Source organism: Acipenser ruthenus, chromosome 14 (assembly GCF_902713425.1).
Source record: "Acipenser ruthenus chromosome 14, fAciRut3.2 maternal haplotype, whole genome shotgun sequence".
Classification (NCBI taxonomy): domain Eukaryota; kingdom Metazoa; phylum Chordata; class Actinopteri; order Acipenseriformes; family Acipenseridae; genus Acipenser; species Acipenser ruthenus.
The window spans coordinates 15483647-15496074 of record NC_081202.1 but is presented as its reverse complement, the minus strand read 5'-3'; the positions used below and the strand labels follow the sequence as shown (position 1 = coordinate 15496074).

At 36.9% G+C, this 12428-nt stretch overlaps 1 protein-coding gene across 3 annotated transcripts in view; it reads right to left on the bottom strand.

Moving 5' to 3' along the window:
• Window positions 1–12198, bottom strand: part of LOC117419990 (MICOS complex subunit Mic19) — an 84723-nt gene extending 72525 nt beyond the window's left edge. For all 3 annotated transcript variants that reach the window (XM_034033458.3, XM_034033459.3, XM_058985936.1), the window contains exons 1-2: window positions 11929–12198; window positions 10155–10248 (exon numbers count right to left, since the gene is read on the bottom strand). In XM_034033458.3, coding sequence (XP_033889349.1) covers window positions 10155–10248; window positions 11929–12009 — 175 coding nt within the window. In that variant the 5' untranslated portion in view covers window positions 12010–12198. The remainder of the gene's footprint in view (window positions 1–10154; window positions 10249–11928) is intronic.
• Between the last annotated feature and the right edge of the window lie 230 nt (window positions 12199–12428).

Sequence of the window (12428 nt, the reverse complement as noted above, 5' to 3'; positions counted from 1 at the left end):
ATGGAATGATCCACCGTATCAAACGCAGCACTAAGGTCCAAAAGAACAAGAATGGATATAGCATTTGAATCTGCACTCATTAATAAGTCATTTGTTACTCTTACCAGGGCAGTTTCTGTACTGTGATTTGAACAAAACCCAAACTGAAACTTTTCAAACATATTATTAGTAATCAGGAAGCCATTAAGTTGTTTAAGCACTACCTTTTCAAGAACTTTTGCTAGAAAAGGGAGATTTGAAATGGGTCTGAAGTTACTCAGAAGTGAACTGTCTAAGTTTTTTTTTTTTTTTTTAAGTAGGGGCTTAACCAGGGCAATTTTGAAAGAAGCCAGAACTATTCAATTTTCCAGCGAACTATTCATAATGGCAAGAATATCATTACACAAGTAACTAAGGACATCCTTCAGAAACCTTGTTGGAATGGGATCTAACATACAAGTTGTGGATTTCATGTGCATGACAATCATGTTTAGTTCCTGTGCAGTAATACAAGAAAATGATTCCATCACTGTTTTCCCCAGTCTATCTGAAATAATTAAATTAGAACCATAAGATGGAATTTGTTCCCCAATAGTCTTTATTTTATTTTCAAAGTAGTTGAGAAATTCTTCACACTTGGACGAAGACACTTCTGTGTTGCAGATGGGTGAGAATGAAGGATTTATCAATTTATCTATTGTTGAGAAAAGCACCCTGGAGTTATTTTTATTTTCCTCAATCAATTTGGAGAAATATGCAAATCTTGCAGATCTTATAGCTTCATTGTACCTCGATAAATAATCTTTCATAATATCAAAATAGATAGATATGTAGTTTTGTAGCCCTCCATTTTCGTTCCATCTTACGACAGTCTCTTTTTATTTGACAGATAGTATTGTTAATCCAGGGAACATTATGTTTAAGTGGAACTAATCTAGTCTTGACTGGAGCAACTGTATGAAGAGTAGTAGTGCAAAGGTGGTTAAATCTGTCAACTAGTAATTCAGTAGACAGAGACTGCAAAGGAAGTGATGGAGCTGAACTTATTATTTCAGAAAACTTTTGTACAGTTGAAGAATTAATGACACAGCTTTTAATAGTGTGGGCCCCACTCTTTCTGGGTACTGATACAATGGCTTCAAATAAAATACAAGAGTGATCAGAGATATTAGGATCAATTATGGATGAGATATTAACAACTAGACCCCGAGAGATGACAAGATCTAAGGTATGGCCATGATTATGGGTGGGCCCTGAAACATGCTGAATAAAATCAAGAGAGTTCAGGAGCCTTAAAAAGTCAATAGCCTTTGAGTCAGCTTTGTTATCAATGTGAAGGTTAAAATTTCCAAGTAAAAGAATCCTATCATAATTAGTTGACAGTATAGACATATATTCAGCAAATTCAGGCAGAAAAAACTAACAAAATAAATAAATAAATAAATGTGACTACAATCTCTGAATTACTTTCCTCCCCTCTTAAAACCTAATGAAAACTAGATGGAGAGATAATGGGCCCAAGCAACACTATAATTACATGCCTAATCAGAACTTACATTAACCTTGGGATCCAGAGTGCAGAAAATCAGATTTTAAGGCATGCCCTAGAAAATCCTTCAGTAATCCAATTTGTATATGTAAAAGAAAAAGTAGCAACAGAATTAACACAATACAGTTGCTCATGATCATTTTCAAAACTATTTCTAGTCAATATCCAATTCTACTCCATTAAAAACACAACTCTGTCCCATTAGAGTACCCCATGCATTTCTTTTCACAATAAATTTAAAAGCAAAAAAATAGTTCCAATTCAATTTGTATTATATAGCTTGGAGAATCTTGCCCAATGAGCTAAAAAAAAAAAAAGTGCAAGCACCAATATAAAAGTAAACCACTCAATAACAAAATAACAATACCATAATTTAAAATTACTATACATCCAGAAACAATGCAGATACTGTACAGACACACATTATATATACAGTAGTAGTCAAATTTATAATTTCTCGAAAACAAAGAATTATAGGAAAAATCTTGTATAGCAAATTTTGCTTTTCTGGATGAGGAAAAAAGTTACAAAGAAATAGATGTCTACAATTATTTCAGCAATTTGTTTTCAAAACTCCAAAAATGCTACCGTAAAAAACATTGTATAGGTCAATTTTCAAGGCATTTTTGATGGGCCATTGAAAAGGGGGGAGCGACGTATATGCCGGTGTGTCTAATATTAAACTACTGTACCAGTGCCAAAATGGGATTAATGGTTCACACAAACTTAACTGTCAACATCCTGATTATTTTTTCACAAAACCATTGTTCTAATTAAAAGTTTTCATTTGTAACTCTCAATACCCTAAGTCACTTTGAATGTTAAACGTAAGCCTCCAGACTCTTTCAAACTGAAAAAGTCAGAGCTACAGAGTTTCTCTGTTAACACTAGCTGTCAATCTCTATGAATTTCCTTATTCCCACCCTCCCGAGCCATTGATTTATCTACATCCAGACTAAACCCGCTCCTGGGATCCGTAGCAAACAGCTATTGGTTAGAAAGCAAAATACATTTATCAAGTTTGAGTTTGTTTCAACTGCAATGCTTTTTGAGACTGGATAAAGTAGGACAGTCAGATAAAAAACAAAAATGTTACAGAACAGGTTTGAAAATGCACATTGTTGGTCTTCATTTTCCTTCAGATTCACAGCCTGACCAATGATCCTTCAACAGTGGGTTTTTTATCCAGAAAATGTGACAGCAACTTTAATGGTTCACAGGTGGAGGCCAATGGTAAGGTAATTGTGTCCTCGTTAGGGCAATTCCTTTCATCGGTGTAAACTGGGAGCTTCCACAGCACAAGGGTTGAATACTTATGCAAGCAAGATATTTCAGTTTTTTATTTTTCTTAGAAATATTTCCCAACATAAAACTAATGTCACCTTACAAAAATTGATTTTCAGTGTTTTAAAATAAAATATCAAACGGAACGAAATTTCAATGTATCATTTGTAATTCAGTAATATGAGAGAATTGGTCAGGGGTCTGAATATATATTACCCACACACTGGTGCACAAAAGAAACAACACTTGGGTCTAATGGATTTAAGAAGATATCAAACAAAAATCACAGAAAATGTGAACAAAAATACAGATCAAAGCATCATATGTTTTCAGTATGAAACGTGACACACTGTCAAAATGAAAACATTACAATGTTAGTATCGGGTATGACCTCCCTGAGCATTAACACAATCCTGGCAGCGTTGACGCATAGACCTGATCAGCCTCTGGATATACTGCTGTGGGATGTTCCACCACTCTTCCTGTGCAACTGCAACCAGCAGGCGAAGGTTGGCTAGTCACGATTGTCTCCTGTGGATAGCACTGGCAATTTGGTCCCACAGATGTTCTGTTGCACTCAGGTCAGGAGAAAAAGCTGGCCATGGCAAGACCTCGACATTGTTTTCTTTAAGTCGTGCAATTGTAATCCTAGCACACTGTAGTCTTGTATTGTCCTGCTGGAAAATCGACACTTTTGGATTGGCATGCAGGAACGGAATAACTGTCGTCAATGTTTTGCTGAGCAGTAAGGTTTCCCTCAATCTGCACCTAAGACCTTCTTGTCTTAAAGGAGATTCCTCCCCACACCATCACACTTCCACTGCCCCACTGGTTGGCTTGAACAAAGCAACAATTAGCATAACGCTCACCACAACGTCTCCACACATGTTGACTTCCGTCATGTCTGTCAAGGGCAAAAAGATATTCATCAGTGAATAAAACACTCTACCACTCTCTCTCTGGCTTATTTCTTCCTGGAATTTCTCGTGCTGTAGCCACTGCACTTTGAAAACGATTACGCAGATGGATCAGTCGGATGCGACAGTCCTGGGCCGATGTGGTGCCCTTCTGCCTTCCAGGACGTGGCCTGTCCCTCACAGAGCCGGTTTCCTGGTTTCTCTGGACTGATTGTTGAAGCAGAACATCTCATTCTCTGGGCAACTTCTCTCACAAACAGGCCGGCACCTTTATGTTTTGTGTTGTTTTGTATTTGTATTTGTTGTATTATTATTTAAAAAGGTACTGTCTGGTGTTTGAACGCTGTTTTATTGCTAATTATTTTACAGCACGGATGGGGTTAAAATTCCCCATCCATGCTAAACTCATGCAGAATGTGACGGTCTCCAGATTGATTAATTTCTTACTAATCTGGAGATGGTCACATGTATAAAAACCATCAGCTTTGGCTGAACGAGGTTGGTTTGGTTCAGAGCCGAAACAGGAGACGTGAATCATAAGTGAAATTAAATACTATAGAAAACAATTGTTACTGGTGCTGGATTTAAACCAGCACGTTACTTGTTTTGTGTTTATTAACCTTTTGTTTATTGTCTGTCGGTTTTGGCCATCGTGTTTTGTTTAATTTTTTTATTTATTATTAAAACGTGTGCATCAGTGCTTTCATACCCCAGTGCTGTGTGTCTCCTTCTTGGTCTGACGACACCCACAAGCCATCTTATTCACATCAAAGTTAAAAACCAATGCTATTACTTTATGAAAACGTGTCTATGGCCACATTGTTTATTGTGAAGACACTACAATGGCAGGGATTTTTTTTTTTTTTTTTTAAATGCATGGTCTACTTTGTTTTCACTTGAAATGCACACAAGATTGAACTACTGTATTGCTTTTATTTGTTTTGCATTTAATTCACTAGTGTAAAGCAAGCCCTTTCTTAGTGTTACTTATAATAGCTTTGATAATGTTTTGAAAACAAATATCCAAAACAGATATCTGAACATGTAAATTCCATGTTTGTCCGAGCACTAATACACACACTATATATATATATATATATATATACACACATACCACATATATATGTTAAAAAACCAGACCAACAGGAACTGTTAAAAGTTGAAGGTGAAGCTTACCGAGGGCTACAGTGATTTGCAATGGATTACATCCAAAACCTTAGTTACTAGAGATGGAAATGTAAAAGTACTCAAACCTTTTGTTAAGTAAACAGTCATCTTCTGTGATTTAGCCTCAAGAAAACTACATGTCAAGAAATTTTAATTTCACAGTTTGCCATTTAGGTGGGTTCCACTGTTATGCCTTTCTTACTTTTCAGATAATGAAACTAGAAAGCACAGTGGAAGGTTTGAAAAAGCACTATAAGACACTCAGCGTGTCTGGATTGACAGCTGACGGAGTGCTTCAGTGACACCTGCTTAAGGCAGCAGCTGCAGGTGTGAGATAATAAACCTTGTCTCTTCCTTTTGTGCTGATGTGATGGAAAGCAGATTTGGACCACGAAATCTTCTTTAGTACATTAAATTATACTGCAAAAAGGAGGGTTGTCGTTGAATAACAATCACCTCTAATGCGAACCTCATTAGCAATAAGTATTTCTTATTAATGCAGTACTGTCTTGTTACTAAGGGGGGATGAAAGAGGGAAAATACTAAGAACCCTTGAAGTACAATGTCATCTTTTGATGTTTAAAGAAAAGTGGTCTCTGTATTAAGTCACAGCACTCTGGGTGATTAGCAGCACCCTGTTGAAAGGATTTGTAATTTTAAATTAAATATTTAAAATAATATACATTTCTCCAATATAATTATGGTACTGTACATCATTCCAAATAGTTATGCGTACCACAAATAAACCACAAGTAAGACCAATTTATTAAATTAAAAATAGCCTGCATCTTGTAAGGATGCCAGCATGTACCATTTGCCTTATACATCAAACTATGTGAATTTAATGTTAGAGTTTTGAAAGAAATTAAAACAGAAGACTGTCTAAAAATGCAGTAATTCCATAAATCCTACACAGTGTATTGCCCATGTTATTATACCAAAATTGTTCACCGTATTCATGCCTTACTTTCAGGTGGTCTTGCACTTCCTAGAGCGTGAAATTGTCCCCAACCTCTTTCCTGTCATTAATGAACAAGCTGCTTTCCCCAATGACTCGCATGCTTTGCAGCTGGTAGCATGCACATATACTGCAGCAAATGGATTCAAGACATAGTAATTTGAGCTGTGCAGTATTAAAATGACCCACGGTGTCCTGATTTGTCACATAATGACCCAACTGAAATCTACTATATTCAGTGAATGGAAGTAAGACTGGAAATATTTATGGAATTACTGAATTAGCTAGAACCCTTTTACAATAACATTTTTTGTATTTATGACCATAAAAATCTTAATATAAACAAAACTAATACCACAATTGAAGTCACACTGGTGTAAAAGAAAAAAGAAAAAGCTCTTAACCCTGGCTAGAGATGAGCTAAGCTTTTCATTAAATACAAACAGCTTTGCCTTTAGTCAATAAAATGCTTGAAGTAGCTTTATTTTCAATAGTTTGTTGTAGAAGGAGTTCTATCCATTGATTTATTAATGCAAGCCATTAAAGCTCTTGTAATCCAGAAATTCTGTGAATCCACCTTTTCAACAGAGTAACACAAATATTCTCCAAAGAGATTTTTTTTCTCCAGAATTAGCTTACAAACACAAAAAGCTGAAAGGAAAAAGTAAATGCACTTAGTTGTTGCTGATATGATCCTTTCCAAATGTGGTTGTTCGTAACATTAGCAATTAGTTTTTCCATTTCCAAAGAAACGGTGCACACTTACAGTAGTACTTGCTTTGTGAACATGACGAATATACAGTATTTTGCCGATATATTGTTTTTCAATGAACTAAAACATCAGTAAGTAAGCACAAAGGGAAAATATTTGGGTGAAACCATTACAGAAATGAATTTTGACCAAGAAGAAATGTTGTATACCAGGATGTTTCTAGCAAAGCTACAATAAATTAAGAGCAACCTCACTCCTCATTAGACTGAAAACACTACACAACCTGTAGTACCACTTAGATTAATATCCATGTAAACTGCATGGGTGCATGCATGGTAGCGGTCAGAGATGATCTGAGCTAGAAGGTAAAATATCACTACCAGGCCAGTTTACATGTGTGATTATTTCATGTGAAATCGACAATACACGTGAAACTTGGCAGGGAAAGCTCATGAAAGTGTCCCAAAAAACTCTCAATATTTTACCGTGAAAATCTCAATTTCTTCTGAGATTCCAGGAAAAACTTGTGAAATCAACGCCCACTTGCGTGTGTAAATACGAGTTTGAAAATGTTAATTAGCTCGTTCAAATCCTTTCCTAAAGCTGCTATAAAAGTCACATGGGAATAGGTAAGTTACCATGGTCCAAAGATGGCAGCAGGGAAATTAATGTTTTGTTTACAGTATTTCCTTTATCAGATTGATGTTGCGATAACCCCACTTTTTCTCCATCTTCCCTAGAACTTTGCATAATGCTAATCATACACGGATCTAAATGTGTTTGTAAAGTATCACACAGATTGTATTTACCAAGTTTCTGTTTAAAACTATTACTAAAAATGTTTGATAAACTGCATCATGGGCTTGTGAATTCAAGTGGTTACAGCTACTGTACAGTACTTCAGAATACACTTGCAAATAGCTTTCCAAACAATTGATAAATCGTCTTTATTGTAAAGTACTACTAAGTACTTTGCTTAAATGTGCATAACTATATTCCCTATGCAATTTCTCCTAGTTACTTATGTCTAAGCAAAACCTGTGTCCATCCTCCCACTTATATCTGTTGGAGCAATTATTATTTTCTGTTTGAAATAGACAGATCTGGTAATACTGATTCTAAACAATTTTAAATTAATTTGTGTTCTCAGACATCATAAAAACCAAGAGTAGCAAACCTCCAACGCATTCAGGACAATTTAAATCCTACTTTAAATGACCATAAGGTATACTTATGTATCACAGAATGACCAATATGAGATCTATAGGAAATGGAAGCATAAACAGGTCCTCAAGCAATGTTTTTTTTCAGTTCTTTTCTGATTTGCAATATCCTGAGTAACACAATGTGCTGTATAGCAAAGGCCTGCTCTTCCTATCATTTCCCCGATCCTACCTATGTAATCCACTGCAGAGCAAGTCAGTGGAGAAATACAGTACTGTGCAAAAGTTTTAGGCAGGTGTGAAAAAATGCTGTAAAGTAAGAATGCTTTCAAAAATAGACATGTTAATAGTTTATATTTATTAATTAACAAAATGCAAAGTGAGTGAACAGAAGAAAAATCTACATCAAATCAATATTTGGTGTGACCACCCTTTGCCTTCAAAACAGCATCAATTCTTCTAGGTACACTTGCACACAGTTTTTGAAGGAACTCGGCAGGTAGGTTGGCCCAAACATCTTGGAGAACTAACCACAGTTCTTCTGTGGATTTAGGCAGCCTCAGTTGCTTCTCTCTATTCATGTAATCCCAGACAGACTCAATGATGTTGAGATCAGGGCTCTGTGGGGGCCATACCATCACTTCCAGGACTCCTTGTTCTTCTTTACGCTAAAGATAGTTCTTAATGACTTTCGCTGTATGTTTGGGGTCGTTGTCATGCTGCAGAATAAATTTGGGGCCAATCAGATGCCTCCCTGATGGTATTGCATGATGGATAAGTATCTGCCTGTACTTCTCAGCATTGAGGAGACCATTAATTCTGACCAAATCCCCAACTCCATTTGCAGAAATGCAGCCCCAAACTTGCAAGGAACCTCCACCATGCTTCACTGTTGCCTGCAGACACTCATTCGTGTACCGCTCTCCAGCCCTTCGGCGAACAAACTGCCTTTTGCTACAGCCAAATATTTCAAATTTTGACTCATCAGTCCAGAGCACCTGCTGCCATTTTTCTGCACCCCAGTTCCTGTGTTTTCGTGCATAGTTGAGTCGCTTGGCCTTGTTTCCACGTTGGAGGTATGGCTTTTTGGCAGCAAGTCTTCCATGAAGGCCACTTCTGACCAGACTTCTCCGGACAGTAGATGGGTGTACTAGGGTCCCACTGAATTCTGCCAATTCTGAGCTGATGGCACTGCTGGACATCTTCCGATTGTGAAGGGAAGTAAGCATGATGTGTCTTTCATCTGCTGCAGTAAGTTTCCTTGGCCGACCACTGCGTCTACGGTCCTCAACGCTGCCCGTTTCTTTGTGCTTCTTCAAAAGAGCTTGGACAGCACATCTGGAGACCCCTGTCTGCCTTGAAATTTCTGCCTGGGAGAGACCTTGCTGATGCAGTATAATTACCTTGTGTCTTGTTGCTGTGCTCAGTCTTGCCATGGTGTATGACTTTTGACAGTAAACTGTCTTCAGCAACCTCATCTTTTTAGCTGAGTTTGGCTGTTCCTCACCCAGTTTTATTCCTCCTACACAGCTGTTTCTGTTTCAGTTAATGATTGTGTTTCAACCTACATATTGAATTGATGATCATTAGCACCTTTTTGGTATAATTGTTTAATCATACACCTGACTATATGCCTACAAAATCTCTGACTTTGTGCAAGTGTACCTAGAAGAATTGATGCTGTTTTGAAGGCAATGGGTGGTTACACCAAATATGGATTTGATTTAGATTTTTCTTCTGTTCACTCACTTTGCATTTAGTTAATTGATAAATATAATCTATTAACATGTCTATTTTTGAAAGCATTCTTACTTTACAGCATTTTTTTCTCACCTGCCTAAAACTTTTGCACAGTACTGTAGCTTATACAGTACTTTATTACATGACCAGGACAAGCCAATTCTTACAACGGACTATAACTGTTTCTGATCCACTGATCCTGGCAATGTTAGTATAATTTTGAAGCCACACTGTCCTTGTTGTTTTGAAGATGGTTTCCAAGAAAACATAGATCATGACATTTCTAATGTAGGACAAGTCAAGCATACCTATAGGTGCTACAAAACAGACAGTAAGTTTGCTACATCCAATAAAATTAACTGCCAACCATCTTCTGTAATGGTTTGAAATCTGACCTTTATTACTTTTCACATTAATTTGACACGAGTAATATGTAAAACAAAAAAATGGTGCGCCATATTTGGATACAAGTGTACAATGTGCTGCAAAAAGGTAGAATATATGAGCTGGTATAGGGAAGTGGCAGGCAATGTGATTGGCAAAGTATTTTCAAGCTTGTGTAAGGTTGAGAGAATCAAATGTAACAGCTGCTACAGCATGCTGGAAACTTCAATCAAAGCTTTAAATTGGAAAAATGATTCTTGGATTTATACTGCTCGAAAGAATTGACAGCTGCTTGTTTTACCTGCAAGAGAAACTGAAGATTCCGGAGTTAGTGGAGGTGGTCTGGTTAGACTTGGAGCAGGCTCCCTCATACGATTGATAACATTTTCTGAGAGCTGTGGAATATAAGTACAAAAGCGTTTAGGCAAATTCAGCATTTAGCCCATTCCTTGTTACGTGTGTTACAGTTTGGAGCACACCCGCCTGCATTGCAACGTAGGCTAACATACAGATAAATAAAACAAAGAAATGCATTAATAGGTTATAAAACAGTTTATTTAATATTATAGGCATCTTTTTTTGTGGTTGCCTCTGACGATGGTTCCAATTGGATTTGTAGTTGGACTGGAGTGTTTACGCTTCAACCTGTGTAGCTTCGAATTTTTCTTATTCTTATTGTGATTGGCTGCAAAGACAACAGGGCTAGCCAGTGATTGGATAATGTTTGTTGGGTGGGTTTTTCTACTAGTTTCCTAGTAACTGAAGACATTGTATACTGGGAGACGTAGTTGTTAATGGAAGTTTCAGGGGAGGCAGACAAGCTGTGCAGCAAAATTGCTTTGTGTATTTTTATGCATTAAATAAAAATTAGCACGTATTTTGGATTTTTAATGTGTAAAAACAGAAGGTACGCAGCTTACATTGACTGCTGCATACACTATATTCCCAAAATCTAATACTCTCCGTTTGTATGCCAAATAAATGTTAGTAGCAAGTTCTGTCACAAATGGAGAGTGGTTTTCTAGATAACGGAAACATGTAAACTTAAGGAGTAAACAAAGATTATGCCATTCCTGTAACTTTTAAGGTGAGCAGCATTAACATGTCCATTTATCTGTTTCAGATTTTCATTTTTGGGGTTTTAAAAGGGCAAAAACTTTTTAAAGGGGTAACTTTTACATTTTACAAATTTTGGAACCCTGAAGCAATTTCCAATAGCGACACCTAACACAGGTCTCCATCACAGTTTTGAATTAAGGTTGAGTCACCCATCAATAACTTTTTTTTTTGGCATGGAACAATCTTAAGTGCCGCATTTTGTGTAAAGGTATCAGTTTTAATATTCAATATGTTCTGAGTGATTCTCATGGGATGACCCTGCAGGAGAGAGCCACACACTCCATCTCTGGCTGTCCTTACAAAGGTACCACCAAATGTTCCTGTCAGGACACTGCACTCTGATTGGTTATCATATTATTATTACTCTGGTAATCTTAATCTTCTGCAATCCCATATTTCTAGTTTTGAAAAAATCTCTTAGATATGATGTTTTTGAGCTCATGGAAAGTTTGAAAATCATGGCAATAATCATATTTTCAATATTCAATACAACAATGGTGCAACACACACTATTCACAAAAAAGAACAAATAACCTACATTTTGTTAACGCAACAATTTAACCATGTCCAAAACTCTAGTAGTTACAATAAAAAAAGAAAAAAAAGTGTATGCCAATTCTGGATTATATCACCCCCTTTTTTGTTTTGTATTTGTTTTAAATGCGATTGATACAGTGATGTCATGTGTAGGGGAAGAGTGTGCATGAAGTACTTGTTCAACTCCATGACTGATATATAGCTTCTTAAACTTTGTTCTGTTATTAATCTGAACAAAAGCAGTCAAATGATACCGCACACAAACAATATCATAATTGAAAATTAAGGTCCTGGGCTAGAATTTATATTCCTACCAAATATGTTGCAAATGGTGTGATAGGTACATTAATCCATGTTCTAAATCAGTATAAAATCAAAAAAGAACCGCTGAGACGCAACTTTTAATCTTCTCCACTCACCCTAATGCCCTTCACCACTGTTATGTTGTCATTCTCGTCCGCTTCAAAGGAGACTCGCCGAGTGCTACTGTTGCCTCCCATATCTGGCGGCAAGCAACACCTGGTATTCTATCTGCTTTATCAAACCGCAATTATTAATCCCAAATAAATCGAAAAGATTTTGAATTGTATTTATGTACTCCCCATCTCTACAAGGCCGCACGACAGAGCAATACACACTGCAGGATAATCCAGCGCAGTTTGCCCTTGACACACCTACTGCCTATAACAAGCGTTTTGATTGGACAATCATAGCCCCTCTTATTTAAAGTTCTCTGCTACTGGCTGGCGATTACTATGGAAACTGTGAGACAAATTCTATTTGAAGAGAAGTTTTGGAAGCCAAAAGTAGCACGCTGCTTTGTTTGTTTTAGTTGTTGTGTGTGTGTTTGGGTGCTCATTCAAAACATGGGGAGCTGGTCGTCCAACTGTCTATCTGTCCGCCAAGTTTCACGCTATAC